Source organism: Puma concolor, chromosome E2 (assembly GCF_028749965.1).
Source record: "Puma concolor isolate L17-30 chromosome E2, mPumCon1.1.hap2, whole genome shotgun sequence".
NCBI classification, from domain to species: domain Eukaryota; kingdom Metazoa; phylum Chordata; class Mammalia; order Carnivora; family Felidae; genus Puma; species Puma concolor.
Genome location: NC_141681.1, coordinates 1805455 through 1821143, shown reverse-complemented (window position 1 = coordinate 1821143; position 15689 = coordinate 1805455). Strand labels below are relative to the sequence as shown.

General features: G+C 59.9%; 1 protein-coding gene across 1 annotated transcript; it reads right to left on the bottom strand.

The window, feature by feature from the left end:
• Positions 1–5657: 5657 nt before the first annotated feature.
• SNAI3 (snail family transcriptional repressor 3) lies at positions 5658–14444 on the bottom strand. The gene is made up of 3 exons (XM_086688708.1): positions 14327–14444; positions 10369–10926; positions 5658–8346 (listed from the first exon to the last, which is right to left on the bottom strand). Exons 1-3 carry the CDS (start codon positions 14400–14402, stop codon positions 8165–8167), a joined length of 816 nt encoding a protein of 271 aa, XP_086544834.1. The 5' UTR covers positions 14403–14444; the 3' UTR covers positions 5658–8164.
• Between the last annotated feature and the right edge of the window lie 1245 nt (positions 14445–15689).

The window sequence follows — 15689 nt, the reverse complement described above, 5'->3', positions numbered from 1 at the left end:
GCTGAGATTCGGAGCGTCCCGCTGTCCTCACGCGGCTTCGCCGCCCCTTCTCTTCCCCTCGGCAGGGGTGAGGAGAACCCGGGGTCCCACACTCTGGTCTCAGAGCCCCCGGGCAGCTCCCCTTCCTGCACATCCTCCTGGCCCTCTGACCATCTCGCCCAGGCCTGTGTCCCAGTGTAAAAAACCCTCTGCCCTCCTAATCTGCCACCCTATTTCTGATTTCCAAGAGAGGAGAGCCCAGAATTTCTTACTGAGTAGCAATATGGTTTAAGATCACAGACCGTGAAGCCAGAGCGCCTGGCCTTAAATCCCAGCCTTCCACCGACCTGCTGTGTGATGTGAGACACACTGCGTAACCTCTCTGGGCTTCCGTTTCCTCGCTTGTAGGAGAGGAGTAAGCTGACTGCTCCCTGGTGGAGGACAAAGCCCTTGGAAGGGCCATGTCAGTCCACGGTGAGCAGTCGTCATCGTTAGTCCCAAACCGCTCACGTGGGTGCCGCCACCGCTCAGAAGAAAGCGTCTGCGTGGTTCGATCAGTGAGTGAGACACACAGCCTCCTCCCTGGCTTCCAGCCTCCCGCACTGTCCTGTGCCTCCGCCAGCCCGGATGAGCACAGCAGCCTGGGGCTGATCACGGTCGTCAAGTTTGTGCTGAAGACAGCGGGTTCTTTTCCAGGGTCGAGAAAAGGCCACGATGGTGGAATAAGCCCCAGAAATGGACTGAAGAAAACAGTAAATAAAGCCTGGATTATTGCGCCGCTGGAGGGAGTGCAAACTGGTGCAGCTGCCCTGGAAAACAGTGTGGAGTTTCCTCAAAAAATTAAAACTAGAATCTACCCTACGACCCAGCAATTGCACGACTAGGCATTTACCCAAGGGATACAGGTGTGCTGTTTCGAAGGGACACGTGCACCCCCATGTTTGTAGCAGCAGTTTCAACAATAGCCAAAGTATGGAAAGAGCCCAAATGTCCCTCGATGGATGAATGGATAAAGAAGATATGGTATATATAGACAATGGAATATTACTCGGCAATCGAAAAGAATGAAATCTTGCCGTTTGCAACTACATGGGTGGAACTGGAGGGTATTATGTTTTTTTGTTTTGTTTTTGTTTTTTAATTTTTTTTTCATTTATTTAATTTCGAGAGACGGTGACAGAGTGTGAGCAGGGTAGAGGCAGAGAAACAGGGAGACACAGGATCAGAAGCAGGCTCCAGGCTCCGAGCCGACAGCACAGAGCCTGACATGGGTCTCGAACCCACGACCTGTGAGATCATGACCTGAGCTGAAGTCAGATGCCCAACCGACTGAGCCACCCAGGCGCCCCTAGAGGGTATTATGTTAAGCGAAATTAGAGAAAGACAGACATCCTATGACTTCGCTCGTGGAATTTAAGATACAGAACAGATGAACATAAGGGAAGGGAAGAAAAAAACGATATAAAAATGGAGGGGGACGAAACATCAGAGACTCTTAAATACGGAGAACAGACAGGGTTGCTGGAGGGGAGGGGGGGGCTAAATGGGCAAGGGGCATTGAGGAGGGCGCTCGGGGTGAGCACTGGGCGTCACACGTAGGGGATGAATCACTGGCTCTACTCCTGTATCATTACCGCACTATATGCTAACTAGTTTGGATGTAAATTAAAAATTAATTCATTAAAAGAAGCAAAGCCTGGTTTAGACGAGCCACGCCCTGCTGTCCCCGTCTGTCCCCTCCTTCCTTTGAAGATTGTCAGGCATCTGTTGTGATCAGATACAGGCCAGCCTTGCGGGGCGCCGAGCCGCCCCCGCAGGGTGGCGCTTGTGGGAGAAGGTGGCCTCCCACGCGCTGCCAAGGGTCATGGTCTTGAACTTGAGGTTGTGGGAGCCGGCCAGGCTGGAGGAAAGTGTGGCAGGGGAGTGGGGGAGGGGGCCAGGTAGCAGGGACTCCCTCGGGGTGGACCCGGGGCGGTCTCTCACTCTGCACGCGTGGGATGGAGTCATGTGGCCGCAGGGATTTGTTTCCGGAGTCCGTGGGCAAAGGCAGAAAACACAGGTGGTCTCAGTTACCCCAGATGGCCCCTGAACGTCACCCGTGCAGCAGAGCGGAGGCTCTCACCGCGCCCGGCCCAGGGCGTGTGCGCCACCGGCCGTTTGTGTCTGTCCCGGAAGGCCACGCAGCGCGTGTTCTCCAGCCTCGTGTCCCAGCGCTTCTGCGCTCCAGGCCAGCAGAGCACCCGCGGGCTGTTCGTGTGTGGGGTGCGTGTTAGGGATTAAAACTGGTGGTGCGTTAAAGATTTGCTGTGTCCGTTCATTTAAGATCGTCGATAAGCCCGTCACGTGCTAACATATTTGGGTGAAAAACCACTGTCTCCTGAAACAAAGTTGTGGGAGGGTGGCGTCGCTCCGCGTGTTTGCAGATCTGGGTGTCTGGTCTCCCGGCCGTCCCTGTCGCCGCCACGGTGCGTGGCTTGGGGTGTGTGCGTCCCCGCACAGCGCTGGAAACGCGCCCGAACAGTGCCCGTGGCTCGTCTCCGGTGGCACGCCAGACCTCAGCCTGTGGCACTGCCTCCAGCGTGGCTGTGATTGGCACGTGACGGCCGCCGTCGTGCGAACGCTTCCCGCGTCCGTTCCACCGAGACCGTCTCCTGCCCGGGGTCTGCGGCCCAGGCCAGACCGTGTAGCGTCCTCACGGGTCATGGGGAAAATACCGGTTTGCTGATTTATCCAGAACTTCCACATGTTGGCGTTTCATCGTATAAGTAAAAAAATGATGTTCTCATCAGAAAAGGCTTCAATCTTGGAAAGCTGCCCAAAGATGAAAGGCTTCCAGAATTGTCGTCGTCTCTTAAAAGTGTTAATATTACCGTGGCCGAGAAGGACCGTCACTCTCACCAGGTTCTGCTTGGAGAAGACGCCTGCAGGTGCCTGGCCTGGGCCCCCGTGGGTGTCCCGTGAGCACGCCCTCCCCAGAGGGGACCTTCGCGCCCCAGTGGGAGCGAGGGGCTCTGTGGACACTTCTCATTAATTCACTGAGAATGTTACAGGGACCCGGACGCTGGAACTTAGTAAGACCCAGGCCGGTGCTCAGCCGTATTGGTTTTCCGTGAGTGGGTGGAGGTGACGTGCCCGGGCACCGGGGCGGTGACGCCAGCCCCACGTGCGCCTCACGGAGGGCAGGTCTGCAGAGCACTTATGTACTGTTGGCACAGGGGCATGTTCTGCGAGAGCAGGAGGGAGACAGCCGTCACCAAGGTAGCGATAGGGAGCCACAGCTCATCCGACGCCCAGCAAAGGGGCTGGCAGCAGGATCCGGCCTGGGACAGTCCTCGATCCCAGCCTCTCTTTGGCCGATGTGAGACACTGGCATTCCCAAGTTCGTGTGCAGATAGAGGGACCTGTGGCTCCAGGACCGCCCTCCTTACAGACTCTCATTTCTTTTTTGTTAATTTTTAAAAATATTTATTTACTTATTTTCGAGAGAGAGAGAGAGAGATTATGAGTGGAGGAGAGACAGAGAGAGAGAGAGAGAGAGAGAGAGAGAGAGAGGAGTCCCAAGTAGGGTCCCAGCTGTCAGCGCAGAGCCTGACGTAGGGCTCAAACCCACGAACTGTGAGATCATGACCTGAGCTGGAGTCAAGAGTCAGACGCTCCACCGACTGAGCCCCCCAGGCGGCCCCCGAGACTCCCATTTCTGAAATCAGTGTGTCACATGTGTCCTGGGCCCAGGCCCACAGCCAGGGAAGGAGAGGGGCTGGCGTGTCTGAGCTCAGCAGGCAAAACAAGTGATTGCGCGTCTTCCTTCAGGACCCGGGGAGGGTGCATCCTTGCAGGAGAACGGAAGAGGGGCCCATGGGGCAGAGGTGTGGGGAGGGGGAGGGGACGGATGCCCTCCTGTCAGCCTGGGGGTGGGGGGCGCAGCACTGACGGAGGTCGTGTGGGAAGGCAGCCTCCAGGTTTTGCACATACCAGAGACACCCGCACCCAGCCGCCAAGACGGACCCTGAACCTCTGCCCCCAGCCCTCCCGCCCTCGGCCCCACTGTGTACCTGAGCCCTGCCCAGCGTCTCCTGGGCCCTGAGGACGATCCCAGGGGCTCAGTGGGCTGGGCGGGCAGCTGGGAGGGGAGACTGGAGCCAGAACTCGGTGGTCAGGAAGTGCACACAGATTCTAAGAGGAGGTAAAGGTGGGGAGTTTCTCTAAAGTTAGCTATTCTATTTTATTTTAGGCATCCGAAGTGTCTTTTTTTTTTTTTTTTTTTTAATGTGTATTTGGCACTCCCCTGAATTCTGAAATAGAGTTTAACAGGATTCCTTTTTTTAAAGCAGTGGAAGCCAAGGCTTTCTAGTGGGACTGACTCAGCTGGGATCAGAACCCCTCCTTCGGGACCAGGCCAGGACCCCCCCCCCCCCCGCCCCGATGGCCGGAGAGTCCCGCACACTCCCCCACTCGGGAGCAGGAAGGTGCGGCCAGCAGCCGGCGTCCTCCCAGCCTCCTCGGAGCCTCTCTGAGTCTTGGCCGAGCTGTGTCCCTGAATGTCAGGCCATCTGCAAATGATGAAGGCCTGGAAACTTTTGTTCCATTGAACTTTGCCAGGGAGCTATACTTAGCCACCGAGTGGAGGCCAGGGGTGGGTTCTCTGAACAAAGATAGTAACACGCGGGCTATTTTCAAACTTCCAGAGAACCCCCCCCTCCCCAGAATATTCTGCGCCAAAATGATATTTAGGGAGCCCTCTGGGCTTTTGGAAGGGAGGGTGTAACCTTAGTGTGTCTGTAGCTTTCAGGAGAGAGGTTTCTTTCAGCTGGGAGTGGGGCCAGGGCAGGGCCACCGGAGACCTAGTGTCCCTCTCGCACCTGTTTCTAGGACCTGAGCTCACAGCGGCTGGGCGCTGGCATCTGAGTCAGAAAACGGTGGTTTTCCTTGCTGGGTATCTGGTGCTGACCCTGTCTGTGGCCCTCACACCGCCATCTAGGTGCACCTGTCGTGCTAAAAGATGGGGTCCCCAACCTTGGAGGGCTGGTTACGTGATTTTCCTCGTGTCCCGCATCCTCACTCGTCTCTTAGGTTTCTGCCTTCACCAGACATAACCAGGCTGCAGCTGTGGCACCTGCTCCCAGCTCCTTGGGCCCCGGGACCTCTGGTCCCTCCTCCCACCTTGGAGGGAGGACCCAACAATGTGCTGGACCAGGACCGAAAGGCCTTCTTTAGGGTGAAGAGTGGAAATGTGGTCAGTACAGTTTGGATAGAAAAAAGATGGCCTGTAGGTGGGAGGGACCCAAATAGCAGCATCCTGAAAAAAGAACCAGTCATCCACCTTCACCCAGGGATAGACCTCCTGCCGACTCCCGTTCTGTAGGTGTTGGGAGAGGGCTCCAGAAAGCCAGCTTCTAAATGGGCGTCCCAGGTGAATTCTGATGACCAGGCAAAATAGCATGGAAAAAGGTGAGGGGGGAGCTGGGAACCCTGAGCGGCCAGGCAGCTGGGCAGGTGGCCTCCCTGGGGTCTGACTGCAGCCGCCCCGCCCCTCGTGGACCGTCTCCCCCATTCATTCTCCATCAGCTCCCTGGCAGGTGCTCGGCCTTTCTTCACCCTCTCTGCCAACCTGGCCTCCACCACCCTGCCCTCTGCCAGTCCAGATATAAATATAAGAGCATTTTCCACGGGCCGGCACAGAAGGGCAAGCATTTGACTTTATTTTAGGGCCGTGAAATTCCCTCCCTTCATACCCAACAGGTGCATCGCCTCATTTAGCTATCAGGGCCCAGAAATAGAACACAATTTACAATATAGCTTCCTTTGGGCATCTGGATGCTATTTAAAAAAAAAAAAAAAAAGCCCTCCTGTGAGATGGCCGGATATGGGCCAGAACGCTGGCTTGACCCACTCAACAGAGGAGCCCAGCTCTTCGGGAGACCGATGGGAGGGAGGACCACCCTGCTAGGGCAGGGCCCCTGGTTGGGATGATGGACAGGAAGTGGGAACAGGCACAGGAGGTGTTTGCCGGTGGGCCCGTCAGTTAAAATTGACCGCCCCCCTTGACCCTTTGTGGACCAAGGGGACAGAGGAATCCACTCTGCTGTCCTTCATCCTTCAGCCCAAGCACAGGGACCCACTGGGCATCTCTTGGCAAACTGTTCACAGCAACTGTTGGGGGGGGATGGTGTCCTCCCCTCTGCGGGTTCATATGTTGAAATCCTGACCCTATTTGGAATCAGGGTTTTTTCAGGTAATCGAGTTAAGATGGGGCCATTAAGGGGGGTCCTAACCCTGTAGGACTGGTGTCCGCACAAACTGAGGAAATTTGGACACAGAGAGAGACACATACGCAGGGAGAAGCCATGGGAGGTGGAGGCAGAGAAGTGTGATGTGTCCACCAGCCAAGGAGCATCAAAGATGCCCACAAACCAGCAGGAGCCAAGACAGAGAGAGAGAGAGAGAGGCCGGACCCCGAGGGGACCAGCCCTGTGGCACCTGGGGCCCTGACTTCTGGCCCCCAGAGTGTGGGAGTACATCTCTGTGGTTTAAGCCGCATGGTGCATGGGGCTTTGTTATGGGAGTCACAGCCCGCTGACCTATCAGCTAAGCGTCTGGTTCGCACTGTCTGTCCCTCGAGGGATGGCAGGTCCCCACGGAGGGGAGGCCAGGTGCAGGCCTGGGAATGTGAGCGTGGCTTCCCCAGCAAACGTCTTCACTGCACCCGCTGATCTGTTCTGCTGTATCCCGGAGCCGCGGCCCTCCTGGGTGGCCAGTTTCGTCGAGGTCACCCTTGGTCCAGAGAAGCCCCACATCACGGTCAGGTTTCCTCTGGGATGTCCCCAAGACCCCTCCGATGGCCATTATCAAACCAGCCACGCAGGCCCTTTCACCCCGAAGAGCCTCGGGCAGGATCTCCAGGTGCCGCGTGGCCCAGCAGCGGGCTGGTGAATGTGCTTCAGTGGGTCTGCGAGGCCCAGGGCCGACATGTGGCCTCTGCCGCTTGCCCTGTGGCCCCCACTCAGGGCCAGGAACAGGAGCCTAACTTTGTCCCTCAGCCTGGGCCAGAAGTGGGGCGGCTGTCCCCTCCGGGCATCAAGAACTCAGTCAGTCCCCATTAGACTCGGGCTGCCCTCCAGGGGCAGGCCGGAGACGCTAAGACACGCTAGCAAGATCGAGGCCCAGCCCAGCAGGTGACATCCCGGGGGTCTGGGGGTGGGCAGAGGCCGCACTCGGGGGCAGGATGCTGGGGAGGGGACTCCTGTTGGCATCTGAGTCGGTTCAGGAGGCATGTGTCTGAGGCAGCACCCACTCCCTCCGCTGTGGACGCCTATGGCCTCGGGAGAGGGCGGGCAGAGAAGGGGCGACAGTGCCACGGGCGGTTGTGGACACGGTGGTCTCGGTGGAGACGTGTGCAGACCCAGGACTGGGTTCTCTTGTGAGCACCCCGCCGACGCAGACACACACGGCCCCCGGCTGGCCTCTTCCCTGGGCCTCACTCTCCCCAGCTCTGCCCTCACAGCCTCACCCCCGGCATGTCTACGCTCCACGGCCGCTCTCCCTCCCTGTATAAGGCTGTCCCCATTTCCGGTCTCCTTGTTCCCAAAGAAGGTGGCCCTGCTCACCTGCTTGGAGTGTCGCCACCCACCTCCCCGCTCCCCGTCCCTACACTTTGCCTCCCTTGCTCCGTGGCCAGAGGCCCAAATTACCCAGGAATCTGGGTAATTACTCCGGGCTCGGCCTCTTCCGCAGACCCGGGGCACCAGGCAGGACCTGGGGTCTCAGAGAACGTGACAGGCAGGGGTGCCAGGCTCCTCACTGCCCTGTGCTTGGGGACGGGGCCCTGGCTCTGCGTCGGGACACCCAGTGCCGCGTGCGTGCGCGCAGGCAGGCGGAGGTGAGCCTGTGGTGGCCGTGCCCACGAAGGCCGAGTGGCAGGAGCTGGCCCAGCTGGCAGCCACCCCCAGCCGCCTTTTCTCTTGGGAGAAGAGAACCGGAAATCAGGGAATGGTGGCTCACGCCGCCGTGACGGTCTTCCCTCAGCCGCCCTAACAGCCCGCGGGCGGCTCTGGCCCTGGACGGAAGTGGGTGGCCGGCGGGGAGAGGAGGAACCCACCGAGTGAGCGTGGGGCCGGGCTCGCTGGGCATCACGGGTGCGGAGAGGGGTGAGGTCCTGTCCCTCCCGCCGGCACTGAGCCCGCACCCGTCAGGGGCCGCGGCGGCAGCCAGACTCCTCGTGCCGCGCCAGGAGCGACATGCGGGAGAAGGTCCTGGCGCAGCTGTTGCACTGGTATTTCTTGGTGTCCGAGTGTGTCTGCAGGTGGGCCCGGAGATTGGAGCGGTCGGCGAAGGCCCTGCCGCAGTGTGAGCAGGTGTACGGCTTCTCACCTGGGGGCGGGAGGGCGCCGGGTGAGTGTCCGTCTGGTCCGCCCCAGGAGGTGGCCGAGCCCCCCGTCCCCAACCCCCCGCCGTCCCTGCTTATCGATGTATAAGCCCCTCCGCCTCCTCCACATGCTCACGGCAGTTCTGATGCATTGGTCTTCCCTCACCCTTCCCCAGGAGGTGCGTGCCGGGGGGCCGGCACCTGCCCCAGGAGGAAGGAAACCCTAGGGCCACGAGGTCCACATCCACGGTCAGGCTCAGAGCTGCCTGGGGACAGGGTGGGATGTCACCCCTGGGCAGGACTGCAACATCTGAAGCCCTCTCCAAGGGGAAAGAGCTAGCATGGGTCTTTGCTAGATCTTTCTGTTTCTGCCAGAGCCCTCCTGGGGCCCTTTGCCCAGATCTGGTCCTGAGCAGCACTAGGAGCCCTCAGCTGTCCCTGCCCACGGAAGGCCGGTGGTGGAAAGCGGCTGGGCCCTTGCAGACTCTCCCGGGAAGGCGAGCCCCGGCCCTTACGATGGAGGCAGGCATTTCGGAACAGCTTAAGACCCTTGTGTCCTCTGGGCCACCTCCAGGCAGGGCGACCAGGGATTTGGACAAAGCCCTTCTGTTGGGAGCTGGGCCCCCAGGACAACCTTAACAAGTGTAAAAAGATCCTTAAAGGTCACCTGTTCTCTTCCGCCCACGTGGAGTGACTTCCAGCCGTACACCCAATAGAATCCTGAGAAACACCAGCGTGCAGTCCCCCTGGGCCCAGAGCGTCCCTGCTGCCCAACGCCCAGGCACATTCCCTCCCCCGGCCAGCCTCCTGCAGGGCCTCCCACCCTCTGGGCCCCCAGACCAGGAGCACTGAGCCCCTGGCAGTGTGATGTGGGATGCTCAGAGACATCCCGGTGGGGGGGGGGGGGGGGGGAAGCTGAGGAAAACTGACTGGAATTTCAGCCCGGAGAAAGGCTCCCGCAAAACCCTTCTTTCCAGCCTCCCCCAGGTGTGACTCAGAACAGTCCTACTTACAGAGCCCTGGCTCAGGGCTGGGGAGGCTCCAGTGACGGGGGCGTGTGTTCAGCCGTGGGCCTCAGCCCGGTGAGCCTTATCCCTGGGCTTCGGTCTCTCTGTGCCCACCTGTCCCTCTCCTGGCGGGCCGGGGTGAGGTGTGGTTCAACCCCCAGCTGCCCTGGGGCAGGCAGCCCCCCTCTGCTCCTTTGGGCAGCGGTGGCTGATGTACGGACAACGTGCTGAGGCCCCCAGGCCTCCTTCAGGTCTGAGCTCACGGCTCTGGTGCGCTCTCACCAGGGATGGGTTTGCCCCTGGGGTCCCAGCCCCCCGTCAAGACCCGGTCCTCGTCTGTGCCCTTCGTCCGTGTGACCCCCGTGGTTGCCACCAAAGGCCAGGCCTTTCTCCCTGTGCCGCTCCTGCTGCTCCAGAGCTCAGGAAGGGCGTGCAACATGGGAAGTCAGACCCTCTACGGCCCCGAGCAGCCTGCGCTTTGCCAGGTGGTGGGGCTTGAATTGTGTCTCTCAAAAAAGATCCGTCCACGTCCTAATCCCCAGTACCTGTGAGGGTGACCTCACTTGGAAAATAGGGTCTTGTCATCAAGGTTACTTGTCATCAGGTTAAGATGGGGTCACACTGGAGCACGTGGGCCCCGGTCCAGTGGGACTGGTGTCCTTACAACAGAGGGAGGTTGGGACACAAACACACACAGGAGAGGCCGTGTGAGGACGGGGGTAGAGGCGCACGGACGCCTGGAGCCCCCGGGAGGTGGACGGGGCAGGAAGGACCGTCCCCTGCCGCCTCTGGAGGGAGCACGGCCCTGGGACACCTGGATTTCAGACTCCGGCCTCAGGAGCTGGGACGGAGGGCATTTTTGATGTTTGAGCCTCTGGTTTGTGAGACTTTGGAAACCAGCACGCAGGGAAGCAGAAGCCGTGTGGCCGTCCCTCCTCTTGTTTACAAGGCCTCCCTCCCTGCCTGACCCCCAGGTCCCGCCCTCACCCCTGCCCGGGGCCCTCCTGCCCACAGACCCACCTGTGTGGGTCCGGATGTGGCCCTGCAGCAGCCAGGGCCTGGAGAAGGCCTTGCCGCAGACAGAGCAGAGGCAGGGCAGCGTGTGCGTGCGGATGTGCATCTTGAGGGCGCCCAGGCTGGCGTACTCCTTGTCACAGAACCTGCAGGTGAAGCAGCGGGGCGCCCGCAGGTGGCAGGGCTTGTGGCAGTGCGGGCGCCCGAGGCCCCCCGGGGCCGCCTGGAGTCTGTCTGGAGCCTGGCCCCCGTCCGGGCCCGCGATCGGGGGCCACCGCGTGGGCGGAACCCGCAGCGGGGGCAGGTTGAGGTGGTTCAGGCTGTCTTTGAGGGGCTCGCTGGGGGCCCGGCCGGTCCAGAGGTCCGCCCGGCTGCCTTCCAGGGGGTCTGGCCCGGAGGCCCCCCGAGCTTCCTCAGTAAGCGGAAGGGGCAGGGAGATGGGGCAGACGGCAGAGGTGCGGTCCCACGGCAGGGGAGGGTCACCAGGGGTGGAAGAGGCCGCCTTGTCTGGGAGGAGGAGGGGCACCGCCAGCCCCCTGCAGGCAGAACAGGCGCCATTAATTTCTAGAAGGGAGGAGGGAGAGAGAGAGCGTGAAAGTGGACATGAGCCCCCACACTCTGTCCTCAGACTTGCCCTTCTTAGTGCAGCCGCAAGCCTGTGTTCTAGGTCATCAGCAGTTCTGCACAAAGGGGAAGGGCTGGCGAGGCCAGTGTCAGCGCGGGAAGTGACCACAGGGTCTAGAGGAGGGGCCTCAGTTCTTTATTGTTATGATGTTTCTAAATGTTTATTTTTGAGACAGGGCGAGCCGGGGAGGGGCAGAGGGAGGGGGGCAGAGGATCTGAAGCCGCTCCAAGCTGAGAGCAGAGAGCCAGATGGGGGGCTCGCACTCAGCAACCTGAGTTGCCCTGAGCCGAAATCAAGAGGCAGATGCCCAACGAACTGAGCCACCCAGGCGCCCCCTCAGTTCCTCTTTAAAAGCAAAGGAAATGTCTTACAGGATCCCAGAATAGCTCTCACGGCTGACGGAGGCCCCCCTATTGGCCCGGCAGGACAGGCCTCCCTGACCCCTGCCCCGCCTCAGGCCCAGCTCACAGCAAAGCCTCACCAGCCTCCCGCAGGCGCGAATTCAGAGTAGACATTTGGCGGTGGGCCACGTGAAGACAACTGATTAGCCTCCAGTCACCCCCATCACCCCCCGCCCATGGTGATGTGAGTGCCAACGCTCCCGGGTGGCTGGATGGCTGTCCCCGGTGGTGCCACACGGCCTCCAGAGGCAGCCTGTCCCCAGGCTGTGGCTCCCGGATTTGTGGGCCAGCATGCCTGTGCCTGACCAGATGAGCGGCAGGGCCCCAGGGTAAACAGTCTGGCAGGTAGGAGTTACGCTCCGCCTTCTCCCCGAGCCCCAAATCTCCAAACAGCCCCCAACCCATTTCCTACTCCAGATGTGTTGAAATAAATCTCTGGTCCCATTTCTGCCTTCATGCCAAGGCTTTGGGTAAGAAAGAACCCACAGAATGGGAGAAAATATTTGCACATCATGTATCTGTTAAATCGATGGCATCCAGAATATACAAAGAATTCTTGCAATTCAACGGTATATATATATATATATATATATATATATATATACATATATACATACATATACATATATGTGTATATGTATATATATATACATATACATATGTGTGTGTGTGTGTGTGTATATAATTTTAAAATGGGCAAAGTATCTCATTACACATTTCTCCAAACAAGATATACAAATTACAAATGGCGGGATGCCTGGCTGGCTCAGTCTGTAGATCATGTGACTCTTGATCTCAGGGTTTCAAGTTCAAGCGCACGTTGGGCATAGAGATTACTTAAAAATATATATATATATACTGGGGCGCCTGGGTGGCGCAGTCGGTTAAGCGTCCGACTTCAGCCAGGTCACAATCTCACGGTGCGTGGGTTCGAGCCCCGCGTCGGGCTCTGGGCTGATGGCTCATAGCCTGGAGCCTGTTTCCGATTCTGTGTCTCCCTCTCTCTCTGCCCCTCCCCCGTTCATGCTCTGTCTCTCTCTGTCCCAAAAATAAATAAACGTTGAAAAAAAAAATATATATATATATATACACCTACACAAATGGCCAACACGCACAGGAAAGATGCTTGCCACCATTAACCATCAAGGAAATGCCAATTAAAGCCACAGCGAGATACTGCTTCGTGCCCACTAGGATGGCTAGAATTACAAATAGCCAATTACAAGTGTTGGTGAGGATATAGAGGAGTGGGGACACTTAAGGAAACTTCCCACCTTCCGCTCTATCCTGACCTCACCCCTAACCTAATCCCCCCAATTATAAAACAGCATGCCAACTTTCTGTCCTCCTGGAAAGAGGGACTGGGCAGTGTCAGGCTAAGAGACAAAGTCCAAGGAAGTTCTGGAGAGAGAGGCTTGGGATACCCAGAGAGCCTAGGACCCCACTTCACTGGGGGCTTTCTACTGGGAAAAACAGTCACCTCTCTTAAGTCTCTGAGACTCAGCCACCACCCTGGCTCCAGAGCCAAACCCGGTCTTGGGGGCTGGGGGCCACCCCAGAGGGAGGGCAGGGGAGGGCCGGCTATGCCTGTGGCCCTGATCCAGTGCTTCTGCTGGCCCTTCACATGCGTCCACACACCCTCTGGGGCTGTTGTAACTCAAATTCCTGGGAGAAGAGACTTTCAAGTCCCCTCTACTTCAGGGGCTCCCTGGGGGGAGGCCTGAAAAGGCACTTATTTGAAAAGAGAGAGGGAGGGGCCCCAGACCCAGCACCTGGGTCTATCCTAGGGCAACATCCTGGGTAGCCTCAACAAGCGGGAGCCTCGAGCCTCGTCCCTCATCCGAAGGGGGGAGGAGAGGAGCGGAGGAAGCGGAGAGTGCTGGAGGGCTGGGCTGCTCTCTGACACTCTCTCATGTTCAAAGAGTAAAGTGGGGGGTGCACTCGGTGACTGGGCTCTAAACAACAGGTGTTAAGCTTTAACAACCAGGCTCACATAAACTCCCATTTCCCATCACGTATATATCTAAAATGAAAGTTTCCTTTACCCGAGCACTGCATTCGGATGCCTTCCGTTCTATTTCATTTTGTGAAATTGTTTTCAAAATGCAGAGTTCGGGACCCCAGTCCTAGAAGGCACCCCCTGGAGGCAGCGGCCTCGGAAAGGATCAGCGGGGTGCCCTCCACTCCTGGGCCTCCTCCGGGTCCCTTCTCCCCTCTCCCCCTGAGCTACCCAGCAGTTCCTGGGGGGGGGGGGGGGGCGGTCTTCACCTCAGGGGTTCTGATCACTCTCGAGAGGCCTTTGTCCCGGGACCTTCTCGTGCCTCCAGGACATGGGCAGTCCTGAGCCCTGGACCTGCGTCTCCCTGGGCCACCTGGGGGGAGGGGGGAGGATTGCAGCCCCTCAGCCCAGCCTGTCCTGAACAACCTCCACTGGGGTGAGGGGTGACGGGGGGAAGGTGACCGACGGAGCGGCGAGGAGGCACCCGAGGGGCCTGGGGGAAGGCTCATGGGCTGGGCCTTGGCACACACAGCCCGCGGGTCTCTTCTGTTTCCCTCTGGATGCTCTGGAGGAGCCGTTGGACAGCAGCCCCAAGCCTCCCTCCGTCTCTCTCCCCACCCATCCCTGGGACCCCTCCCACACCTCCTGCACCAGGAAGATGGCTCCAGGGTTCCCTTAGCTGGGATGGGTGCGCCAGGCCATAGGGGGAGAGCCCCCAGACTGACTGGGGGCCTGGAAACTTCTCTTAAGTGGGGAGGGAATCCCCGCCTGCTCTTCCCGACGCGAGGCCGAGGCCCCCGACGTGGACAAGGCGCCCGCAGGCCTCCACCCACCCGGGGTCTAGTCCCCGCTCCGCTGGCTGGCGAGGTAACTCCTCTCCCCCGGCCTGGGACGGGAGTCCGAGCCGTGGGCGGGGCTGGGGAGCCGGGCAGTCCCTACCTCTCTGCGTCTCCAGCTGCCTGTAGTTGGAGACCCTGTGGCTGGAGTGCGTTTTCACCAGGAAGGAGCGCGGCATGGTCCCCCTGCGCGTCCGCCGGGCGCCCGCGGGCAGCGCAGCCGGCAGGTGGCCGGAGGGTTGGCTCATTAGCATAGCGCACCGCCTGGGCCAACCAGCGCGGGGCGCGGCCGGGGCGGGGCTGCGGGGCCACGCCCAGGACAGGTGCGCGGGCCGCGGGGGAGGGAGCGCGTGGCCGCCGTGTCCTCCCCACGGGACTGCCCTGGCGCGCGCCGCGAGTCACACCGACCCCTGGGGCCTGGCGCACCCACTCGCCGTGGACTAAAGGGCGGAGGTCAGGGCTGGGTGGAAGCCGCGCCGGGCTCCAGTCCACAGGGCGGTGGAGGCGCGCGCAGAGCCCTTGCCGCAGCTGGCTACACTCGCCCCACCTCCTGCTCAAACCCGCAACGGTAGGATTGGTGAGCACGAGCCCTGAACTCCACGGCCGACCCAGCTGACCGGCCAGAGTGGTGCCGGGGGCGGGGGTCAGCCGGCCTGGGGGCGAGAGGCCTTTCCCAGGGGAAGAAGGCTGGGGAGGGCTCCTTCCCTCCCGGGACAGCGCTCCAGGAGGTGGCCCAAGCTTCCAGGAGGCTCATTTGGCGGGGAGAAAGGACACAGCCTGGAATTCTGGGATTGCAAGGGGTTCCGACCCGCGGTCATGGGAAGTTTAGTCAAAGAGGGGGAAGTGCGTGCGCTCTGCCCAGTCTGTGACCCTGGGCAGCCATGTCCCTCTTGTGCGGCAATGACGCGTTCGAGCCACGTCCGAGTGTACGCTCCCTTTCGGTGTGGACGCTTCAGGAGTTCAGGGGTCAGACAGGGCATTCCCTGGGCGAGTGGACGCAGCACCGAGCCTGTCCCCGACAGCTGTGGGGCCTTTCCATGGCTGTGTGCTGGCCGGCCTGCCTGCCTGGCAGTGCCATTGAGGTCCAGGTGCCATGTGACTGTGGGCTTGGGCGAGGTGAAGTTGATGGGGACCTGTGGAGAAGCGGGGGGACAGGGCCGTGTCACACAGTGTCTTAGGTCCCTACAGTTTTGCAGATGAGAAAATGGAGGCTCTGAGAAGTCAGGAAGCGGGGGCACGGGGACCCAGGCCCACATTGCCAGTCACACACGAGACGTGTGTCCCCCCGTCTGCTGCTGGGTGAGAGCATGGGAGGGCAGGTGGTGTGCGGACGGAAGGCACGCGTCTCTCCTGTGCGCCACAGCCTGGCACCGTGCTGTTGTGTGTGTGGATTTCAGAGGACACGTGGCTGCATTCTGCTTATTCACCTGTTCCGTGGCCTCGCAAGCTTTCTATTTATACCTTCT